Below are 10,486 nucleotides of genomic sequence, written 5' to 3' on the forward strand. Positions count from 1 at the left end.
AGGAGGAGGAGGAGGAGGAGGAGGAGGAGGAGGAGGAGGGAGGGGGTTGGGGAGAGCCTGCTACAGTTCTTTGTTTGACTCCGGGACTCAGGGACGGGGAGGAGGAGGGAGGGAGGCAGAGGCTGCAAGCGCCGGGGCAGGCCCAGGAGGCAGAGGAGGGACCGTCTCCCCCGCCCCCCCAGCCCCCACTCCCCCCCCTGCTGCTCCCCCCCTCCCTACCCGGACTCCGGGGGCACCGCCGGGGGACAGACACCCAGCAGGTAACCCCGGCCTGGCTCGCCCTCCCTTCTCGGATTTTCCTCCACACCCTCCCGGATGACCCCTTTCCCCCATTCTGTCTCCCCATTTTCCTCTGGCCTTGCCTCTTTTCCCTGGCCCTCCTCGTTCCATCTCCCCCAGTTGGGCTTGTCGCCCGCTGGCCGCGCCGCTGTCTCGTGCAGCCCGACTCCCTTCCCCTCGCCCGACAGCCTCTGCGCCCCAGGTCTGCCCGCGGCACCTTTCGGGGCTCTGTCTCGCTGCTTCTCTGGGCTTGGCTTTCCTTCCGACCTGTCCCCTGGGGCTCTGAGTAAGAAGGCAGTCCCTGTCCTTTTCTCGCTCCCCCTGTTCCCCGCCCCCCCAACTCTGGCCCCCTTTCTCCTTCTAGCAGTCTCTAGGTGTGGGGAGAGAACCGGAATTTGGGGGGCCCTCTGGAGGGGCAAGGGGCTGTATGTCGCTGGGGAAAGGGGCTGTGTGTGCGGGGTGGGGGTGGGGGCAGCTAGAGACCTGGCTGCCTCTCTGTTGTCCCTTTAAATGGCCCTCACATTTCTGGGGACTCTTGGGGGGGAGGTGGCAAGCCGCCTGCCTGGGGGGCAGGGCCCTCGGTTTGTCCACACAATCAGGGGGTGGTAATGATTTAAAGGGACAGCCTCGGTGTGGCCGCTGCCACCCTGTGCCGGCGGGAGGGGGAGCCGGCAGGCTGTGTCTGGGGAGGCTTGGCTGGTGAGCAGGGCATTTGAGGCTGAATCTGTCGTGGGGCCTGCCAGGTCTAGGATGGTGCTGAGGCTGGGACCTGCAAGGAGGGGTGACAGCTTGCGGGGGAGGGGAGGCACTCAGCCTGGACCTTCTCCTAGGCCCCACCTTTGGGTGCTCGGACTCCTTGGCCAAGAGTCCTTGAGTCCAAACTATGGAGTGTGTGGGCCATCAGGTGGGGACCACCAGTGGGTCTGCAGGTCAGCAGCCTGGCCTGGGCACACTGGAGCTGGCCCTTCAGCTTCCCCTTTTGTTGTTTGGCTCTGTGCACAAGAAAGCCCCAGCCCCTCCCCCAGCTCCCCCTTCCCGTCCACATGCCCCCCCCCCACTCTGGTGTCCAGACACCCCATACACACCCCTGTGACCCCCTTGGCTGCCCCTCACTCCTTCTTTGGTGTGTCCCAAGGCCTGCCACTCCCCTCTGTCTAGGCTAGACCTTCCCCAGCTTCCCCTTCCCCTCTAACACAACCACATACACAAACACTGCAGACTGCACACACATACACACACGCACACACACACTCGTCCCACATTCTCAGCATCCCTGTCCTGGAAGGTTCCCTTTCCAGCAGAAGACCTTTGCCCGCCTGGCCTCCCTCGCCTGCAGCTGGCCCCTGCCTGGCACACGGAGGGGCCCTGCGTGGGTCAGGAGTCGCGCCTCGTGCCTCCCGTGGGGCAGTGTCATCAGCAGCCGGGCGGCTTGCAGCCCGTTGCATCATGGAGGCTGGGGGCCGGAGGCCTGAGTCTCTGGGGCAGGGGGAAGGCTGTGGGCTGCAGGGCCGGGGAATGGAGAGACTAGATTGGGAGCCCAAGTGTCTGGGACCTACAGGGCCGACCACGGGTCCCTGAGGAGTGAGTCTGAAAAAAGGGCGAGAGTTAGGCGTGACCCTAGATGGACACCTGATTCTTGACCCTGGACTTCTGTTAGAAGACCTAGCTTTTTGTCTGTGAGAGGAGGGGAGGGAGTGGGCCTCTGTCACCTTCTTGGGCCACAGAGAGGAAGGAGATGATGAAGAAACAGGATATGGCCTTGAGGGGTGGGTTGGAAGGGAGGCTTGCAGCAGAGGCCACTTCCAGACCCAGGCCCAGAGTCAGCCCTTGTTCGGGAGGGAGGCTCCTCCCTGCTGGGCCCGTTCCTCTGGTCTGGCCACCTGTGCCGCTTGCCAAGACCTGCCTGCGCTGGCCTGGGGGAAGGGGAGGGGGCAGAGTCCAGAGGGTGGGGTTGACTGGTGTCTTGATAAGGTTAGGGAGGAGGCTGAGCTGAAGGCCGAGGATCTACAGGCCTGGGGCCAGGATGGAGGCTGACTTCGCTGCAGAGGTCAGGGGCCATGGGGGCTACTCTGGGACCAGGGACTCTCAACAGGAGGCTTCAGTCGGAAGAGGGGTCATGGACAGGCTGTCCGCCACGGACCTACACAGATGCCCTAGCAGGCGCCTCTAACCCCCTGCTCCAGGCTGCTTCCTAAAGGGGAAGGCTGGAGGACCACTTTGGGGATGGCTTTTTCTGGTTGCCATGGAAACAGCTTCTCCCATCCCATCTGACCACCAGTGCATGGTTTCTCCTCACTAAGAAGACAGGGAGCACAGGAAAATTCTCCAGCCTGGGAGACCCCACTTCTAACTGGCTTTTTTTCTTTTAGGTTCCCCCAGGCACCATGCCAGCCCCGTAGTACCACCCATCCCACCCACTGTGGTCTGCTGCACCCCACCGCTGGGGCACTGGGTCCAATGAGACAGGGCACATCAGATTCCATCTGGTAAGTCCTGCCCCTGAGCAACACCTCCCCCCACCCGCGGCAGTCCAACTCTGCACCACATGCTTGAAGAAGAGTGGTACGATCTGGATCATGCCCACTCCTCAGAATGGTCCAGTCCAACTCTGAGCATCCATCCCCCCACCATGTGGTGCGTGAGTGGTTCAGTCTTCCTGGTTTATGGAGCTCCCCTCTGTTGCCTGTGGATGGTTCAGCCCTGTACTTCAGCAGCCTCTCCACTACCACCAAAAAATCTCCCCCCAGTGCTACAACTCAGTGGCTTATTGAATTGACTTGAGCCAGAGTTTGCAAGCTGCATGGTAGAGGTGAGCTACCCTGGAGGGATTTTTCTTGGGGTGGGGGTGCCCTAGAAGAGTTGTCGAACAGTCTGGTTTCTGGATGGTGATTGGACATTGATTCGGAGAGGTAGTGGAGGCCCCTGCCAGGGAGGCCTGCGGTTGCCGTGGCAATCATGGCATCTCACCTTTCCTTCCAGATCCCTTCTGTTCCATTCTGTTCCCACTGCACTATAGCATTTGCCCCCCCCCCCCCCCCAGTCTTACTCCTCTTCTCCTTGCCTCTCTCTTTCTGCCAGTTGTCTGCCTGAGGCTGTGCAGGACAGAGCCTCCATCCCTCGTTCTGTAGGAGAAAAGATGATACCCAAGCCAGGGACTTGAGTTCTCTGAGGGTGTGTCGCTCTTCTCCACTACTCACTGAATTTTTGAGTGGGACTGTTTTCTTCTCTGTGTCTCTATTTGGCAAGATGGTTTGCACATTGGGGTGCCTCAGTGGAATTGTGTTGAATGAATGTGTTAACCGAATGAGCTTTCTTGCCAAGAAAGCAATGGCTTCTGAGATCTGCTACACAGTCTTCTGCCCACACCTGCTCTGGAGGACGTGATACATTTGGGATGGTAGAGATGCCTGGGGTAGAACCCTGGGGCAGGCTGACCCAGGAGATGGCCTGTGAGGATAAAACCAAGGGAGGGAGACTAGGACAGAGGCCTTCTAGAAGAGTGGAAAGAAATGAGGCCCTGGGAAGGAGCCCAGCTCTTCCACTCTCTTGCAGAGTGAGCTTGACCAAGTTACCTAACCTCTCTGAGCCTCAATTTCCTCATCTGTAAAATGGGGTAAAAAAGAAAAAGTACCCCCTACCTCAGGTTTGGAGTGGTGGTGGGGGGGTAGTTTTAAAAATGTATGTGAAGTGCTTAACACAGTGCCAGGCATGTAATAAGTATTCACTGGATGCTAGCAATTATCATCATAATGGGAGCCGCAGGGAGCTGTGAGGATAAGCAAGGACCTTGAGGAATAGGACAGAACTTGATGGAAGGCAGACAGACGCCCAAATATTTGACTCAAACAGAAGGATCACTGATCCAGCAAGCCGTCAGGATTCTGGGGAGTGAGGCGAGGAGTCAGCAGGGTCAGCCTGCTCCAGTGTTTCCCAGACTCTGTTCAGGAACATGTAGGCAAACACAGAAGGGCATGTGCAGAGACACACGTGATCACGCAAGTGATGCAGAGGCAGACCCAGACAAAAGACCGAGACAGGAGCCAGGCAGACACACAGACAGAGCCAGCCCCTCAGAGTCATGTAGACAGGCATAATGACAGGAACGCGTCAGACGCAGGCGCTGGAGACGAGATGAGCAGATCTGCAGGTGCACACAGACAGACACCGGGACCCACACACAGCCGACCTTGTCAGACACACTGGTGAACACAGCGGTCCAGTCAGAGGCAGACACAAGGCTCGCAGTGACACATAGCGGGCCGGGGCCGGCACTGTCACTCCTCGGTGGGGGGCGGGGAGGGGCCAGCAGCGGGGGAAGGCTGGGGAAGGGAATCCCGAGCGGGCGGCCTGCCCGGGTGGCTGAGTCACAGCGGCGCCCCAGCCGGCGGTCCTCCCCTCCGCCTCCCCCCTCCCCCAGGTAAGAAGCGAGCCTGTAACCCCTCGCTTCCACCGGGCAGAATGAGGCCTGGCGGGGAGCGGGATGCGGCGGGGTTCCGGGACCGGCCCCACCTCGGCGCGCGTGCCGCGCCTCGCCGACCGCCTGCTGGGGAAAACCGTATCTGCGGGGTCTTGTCTGTGGCCGGCATGTGAGTCTGCGTGCGCACGTCTGGCCCCTTATCCCGCGTCCCCCGCGGCTCGAGCGCTGCGCGGAGGGGTTTCTGGGTCTCGAGCCGGGAGAGGGTTAAGTGGGTGTGATTGAGGGAGTGGGTCTCTCTCGGGGCTCCGGGGGAGGGGGTCGGTTAAAGTCCCTGAGTCCAGAGCCCGGATGGAAGGGGCGGAGCTGGGCTCAGCCGGGAGTGCCCGGATGGAGAGGGCGTGGCCTCGGCGGGAGAAGAATTAACCCTTTCTGGCCGGCTGGCCCCCGGGACTGTGGGGCGGGCGGGAGAGGCTGGAATGGAATGTCTGCCCCAGAAGTATACCGTCCTCCCAGCCTGGCTCTGGCCGCGTGCGTCTTCCTTTCATCTGCCTTCGAGGAGTCTGTGGGTGTCCTTTGTGCCTGCCCGTGGTTGTCCCTTCCCCTTGGTTAGTACGGACACCGGGAAGTCGGGGAGGGCTATTCCTGCCCCAAAGCGAGAGTGGAGGTGAGAGTGGACCGCGAGCCGCCTGCCGGCGCCTGGGGAACAGGTGTGAGTGGGGCGTCGAAGCTGGCGGGCGCAGGGAGGGGCAGTCGTGGGGGAAGACGAGAGGGGAAATTCCGCGGGACCGGTGGTGAGCGGTGTGTGGGCTGAGTTGTGTCTGCCTCTGACTGTGTGTCTGTGTGTGTTCAGGGAGGCGGGGACTGAGTCAGTGGGAATAGGGGAAGGTTTTCTGGGTGACTCACGCTCTCCCCCCCACACACCCCGAGCCTGAATCAGACCCCGAGGGAGGGCTTTGTACGGGAGGCGGATGGTGTGTGTGTGGGGAAGTCAGGCGCCTGGGTCCCGGGTGGGGACAGGGATCCGAGGTGGTTGGCGAGAGTGAGTGTGTGTTTAGTGCACAGGAAGTTTTTGTTCTCCAATGAGGGCTGCTGTATTCTGAGTGCCGGCGTGGGGGTTTGTGGACAAAGGTAGAAAGGGGCTGGAAGGACGGGGCTCAGTGCTTTAGGGAAAGCTGAGTCAGTTCCCCGTGGGAAAGGGGAAGTGGTGGAGGGGAAGTGTCATCATCGCACTAGGGGAAGCTGCATTTCCTGGTAACTGGCGGCGCCCTGGGCACCCCTTCGCAAGCGGGCATCTGTTCCTCTGATGCCCGGATCCCCGGTTCCCCCCGTCTTCCCATGCGTGGTCCGGGACTTGGGTGGGGGAATCTGGTCGGGGTTACACTGGACCGCAGTTAAGCGCTCTACTCGTGCCAGGGCTTGGGAACTGAGAGAAAGTCTGTGTGGTGAGGAGAGAGTTCGGGGCAGAAACTCCGCCAGAACCGCGGAGAGGGTCAGCAGAGCCCAGGCGTGGAGTCGGGCTCGGCGGGGAGTGGCGCGCCGGGACGTGTAGGGTCCCAGCGCTTGCATGTAAACAGACGACCTTGCCCTGCGGAGGGAGGACTCTTTTCACCAGAAACCCGCCTGCCCTTGCGGGTTGGGTGGAAATTTCCCCACAGCGCAGACTTCTCTCGGCGAAGGCGAACTTTCCAGCCGCCCCCAGCCCCTCGTCGCGCGCTCTCCCCCGGCTTCCTGCCCGGCGCTAGCTCCAGCTGGAGCGCTGGCCCCGCCCCCGCCGCTTTGTACTCTACGCTCGCCTCTCACAGCTCTTTGTACTCTAGACTCTCAATGGACCGATCCCGGGAGCGGAGCCGGCTCCCTACCTGCGGGGACGCGGGGTAGGCGAGGAAGAGGCGCGGGGACGGGGATCCTGGGCTCAGAGAGGCGAGAGGGAAGAACTGGGGCTAAAGGGAAGGTGCCCAGAAGGGGAGCGCTGCGCCCGTCGTGGGTAGAGGCAGCACCGACGGGAAGGGGCGGGGGGGGGTGAAGGAGGAAGTGAAACGGGTTCTGGGTTCTTTAAGGGAGTGGGCGGTGAGAGTGGGACAAGGGTGATGTCACCGCCTGTCGGGCCCCGCCCTCCTCCCTCCCGAAGGACCCCCCCCCCTTACACTTACACACGCCGCTTCCGCTGCGCAAGTAGCCACGTCACGGGCAACCCCCGAAATCCCCCCTCCCTTGGGGGGCGGGGGCCACGTGGGCCGTGGGGAACCGCGTGGCCCCGACGGGGAAGGGCATAGAGGATATGGGAGCCACGCGAGAGGGGCCACTCGGGACCGCGGTGCGCGACTTCTCAGAAGTTGGGACTGAAGACAGATTTTGGTTTGGGGGGTCGGTTGGTACTGAAGCTCTAGAGAGGTGGGGGAAGTGGAGGAGCTCAAGGAACTAGGTATGGGGCCGGGGGCTTGACCGTGGTTTGGGATGGGGTCAGGCGTCGGGGGTGGAGCGCTCAGGTCGCGGCGCCGGCGGGTTTGGGTACCGGAGAAGTCGCCGGGACCGGCCAGTCCTCAGCAGTTACAGGGGGCACTCGGGGTGGGAGGCGAGGCAGTGCGCGAGGTGAAGTGAGGAAGGGGAGCGACGCCTTTGTCTGCGCGGTGCGTCCGCTAGCCGTCAGTCGGTCTCACGGTCGCGGGGCAGCGGGGGGCGCTTCGGGCGGTCGTGCCGGGACTACCGGTGGCTCTGTGGGTGCGTGGGACTTGCGGGTAGCGCCGTCCCCTAGGCCGGCCCGAGCGTGCGACTCGCCGCCTTCACCCGCGAGGGTCCCGGGCCCCGCCGGCCCGAGCGCCGGGTCCGAGATGGAGACCCTAGGTGGGAGCCACGGGGTCACACCGGGGTCACCCCAGGCCGAGCCCGTCTGACCGGCTCCGCCGCCCCTCCTCCCCCGGCCGGCAGCGGTAGGGCTAACCTCGCTCTCATTGGTCCCGGCCAGGCTGTTACTGAGGCGGAGACACGGGTGATGATTGGCTTTCTGGGGAGAGAGGAAGTCCTGTGATTGGCCAGATCTCAGGAGCTCGCCGACGCTGTGAGAGGACGCTCCCACGGAGGCCGGGTAAGCCGCCGCGGCGCTGCCCGTCCGCCCCAGGGGCTCCCGACTGCGGGCTGCCGCCGGCCGGCCCGCTGCCTGCCGCCCGGCCCGGCGCCTCGCCGCCCTCCTGGGCCGCCGGGGGCTCCGCCGCCGGCGGGGGCCTCCCCTCAGGGGAAGCCGGGGCCGGACGCCCAGTGCAGATGACCGCCCGGCCCAGCCCCTGGGCCTCAGCTGTGTGCCGGGCAGCTCACCTCACTCCTTCTCCTCCCCTCTGTAGAATTGGCTGTGAAGGGCCCTGGGTGGCCATCTGGGGGCAGTGGGCACTCCTGTCAGAGCGGCTGGAGCGGGACCGTCGCCCCAGAGAGCTGGGGCAGGGGGCCGTGCCCGATCTCCAGGGCTCCTGGGGCCACTGCTGACCTGGTAAGGGAAAGACCCGGGGCCGGGTTGGTGGTGTGCACACTGCTGGCTCGGGCCGCGCCCCCACTGAGACGGTAATCTCTTCTCCCTGGCTCAGGCTGGATGCATCGGGCAGTGGACCCTCCAGGGGCCCGCGCTGCACGGGAAGCCTTTGCCCTTGGGGGCTTGAGCTGTGCTGGGGCCTGGAGCTCCTGCCCGCCCCATCCCCCTCCTCGTAGCGCATGGCTGCCTGGAGGCAGGTGAGAACTTGGGGCCCCTCTCTCTGTCTCCAGGCACCCCCCCTTCCCATCCCCTCGACTCCTCAATCTCTGTGTCACTCTCTGGGGTTCTGCCATTCTGTGGACCTCAGTGCAGTTCTCGGCTGCTCTCTCTTAGCCTCTCAGTGCCCTCCTTCCTAGGTAGGGACAGGACTATTTACGTTGCTCTACATTAACAGACCCCTTCTCTCTCTAGGTGCTCTGCCAGCATCGGGCAGCCCCCACTCTCTGCTCCCCTACCCCCTTCACATGGCAGTAGCTCTGGGCACCCCAACAAACCGTATTATGCTCCAGGGTGAGTAAGGATTCGAAGGTATTGGGGTTGGGAAGTAAGTCTGGGTTCCGGGAAGAGTTCCCTCCAAGCCTGACCTCCAACCCCTGCAACCCTTTCTGTTCTGTAGGACCCTCACCCCGAGACCCCTCCATGGGAAGCTGGAATCCCTGCATGGCTGTGTGCAGGCATTGCTCCGAGAGCCGGCCCAGCCAGGGCTGTGGGAGCAGCTTGGACAGCTGTACGAGTCAGAGCACGACAGTGAGGAGGCCATTCGCTGCTACCACAGCGCCCTTCGATATGGAGGAAGCTTGGCTGAGTTGGGGCCCCGCATCGGGCGACTACAGCAGGTGGCATGAGGCGGGCCCTGGGGAGCCAGGATTGTGCTTCCTGGCTCGGTACCCTCATCTTAATGTCTGCTTCTGCCCCCAGGCCCAGTTCTGGAACTTTCATGCCGGCTCCTGCCAGCACCGAGCCAAGGTCCTGCCCCCTCTGGAGCAAGTGTGGAACTTGCTGCACCTCGAGGTGAGACCAGGGCCGGCTGGGTAGGGAGGGGGCCCAGGCCAGGTCTGCAGCCGTGTCATCTTCTCTCCCCTTTTTGTCTTCAGCACAAGCGGAACTATGGGGCCAAACGGGGAGGTCCCCCAGTGAAGCGAGCCGCTGAACCCCCAGTGGTGCAGCCTGTGCCTCCTGCAGCGCTCTCAGGCCCCTCGGGGGATGAGGGCCTCAGCCCTGGAGGCAAGCGCAGGAGAGGCTGCAGCTCAGAGCAGGTATGGTGGTGTGTGGGCAGGCAAGCAGCCAGAGGACGGGACTGGGGCACGGGACGGGGTCTTACACTCTCTTTCCTTCTAGACTGGCCTTCCCCCAGGGCTGCCGCTGCCTCCACCGCCACTGCCGCCACCACCACCACCGCCACCACCACCGCCCCCCCCACCCCTGCCTGGCCTAGCCACTAGCCCTCCATTTCAGCTGACCAAGCCAGGGCTGTGGAGTACCCTGCATGGAGATGTCTGGGGCCCCGAGCGCAAGGGTTCAGCACCCCCAGAGCGCCAGGTGAGCTCCTGTCTGTTGCCCCTCACCTCTCAGTTCAAGGTCCGCATCCTCTGTTCCTTACTCATGGCCCTCCTTCCTCTTCCACAGGAGCAGCGGCACCCGCTGCCCCACCCGTATCCATACCCGGCTCCGGCCTACACCGCGCACCCCCCTGGCCACCGGCTGGTCCCGGCCACACCCCCAGGCCCCGGCCCCCGCCCCCCAGGAGCAGAGAGCCATGGCTGCCCGCCTGCCACCCGTCCCCCCGGAAGTGACCTTAGAGAGAGCAGAGTTCAGAGGTCGCGGATGGACTCCAGCGTTTCACCAGCAGCAACCACCGCCTGCGTGCCTTACGCCCCTTCCCGGCCCCCCGGCCTCCCCGGCACCACCAGCAGCAGCAGTAGCAGCAGCAGCAACACCGGTCTCCGGGGCGCGGAGCCGAGCCCAGGCATCGTGAGTTCCGGCGGTGGGTGGAGCGGGGTGCTGGCCCAGGAGATCCCCTGGGGTGGGGAGGTGCACCCAGAGCAGCTTCGCAAGGAGGAGGAGCAGCAGGAGGCAGGCGTGGGTCCCCCGCCCCCCCTGAAGGAGCCCTTTCCACCTCTGCAGCCTCCTTTCCCCGGCGACACAGCCTCGGCCGCTGCCGCCACGGCCCCCACCACCACCGCAGCCACCCAGGAAGAGGAGAAGAAGCCACCACCAGCCCTACCGCCACCGCCGCCTCTAGCGAAGTTCCCGCCCCAGCCCCCGCCCCCGCC

General features: G+C 63.8%; 1 protein-coding gene across 1 annotated transcript in view; it reads left to right on the top strand.

Moving 5' to 3' along the window:
* The first annotated feature begins 4,698 nt into the window (after positions 1–4,698).
* Positions 4,699–10,486, top strand: part of KDM6B (lysine demethylase 6B) — an 18,113-nt gene continuing 12,325 nt past the window's right edge. Inside the window, 10 exon segments of the mRNA XM_040628326.1 lie at positions 4,699–5,301; positions 7,659–7,778; positions 8,032–8,174; positions 8,269–8,410; positions 8,625–8,723; positions 8,830–9,049; positions 9,132–9,224; positions 9,308–9,469; positions 9,552–9,752; positions 9,840–10,184. Of these exon segments, the coding sequence (XP_040484260.1) occupies positions 8,274–8,410; positions 8,625–8,723; positions 8,830–9,049; positions 9,132–9,224; positions 9,308–9,469; positions 9,552–9,752; positions 9,840–10,184 (1,257 nt within the window). The 5' untranslated portion in view covers positions 4,699–5,301; positions 7,659–7,778; positions 8,032–8,174; positions 8,269–8,273.

The sequence above is a fragment of the Ursus maritimus genome, unplaced genomic scaffold, assembly GCF_017311325.1.
Source record: "Ursus maritimus isolate PB19 unplaced genomic scaffold, ASM1731132v1 scaffold_14, whole genome shotgun sequence".
In the NCBI taxonomy this organism is placed as follows: Eukaryota; Metazoa; Chordata; class Mammalia; order Carnivora; family Ursidae; genus Ursus; species Ursus maritimus.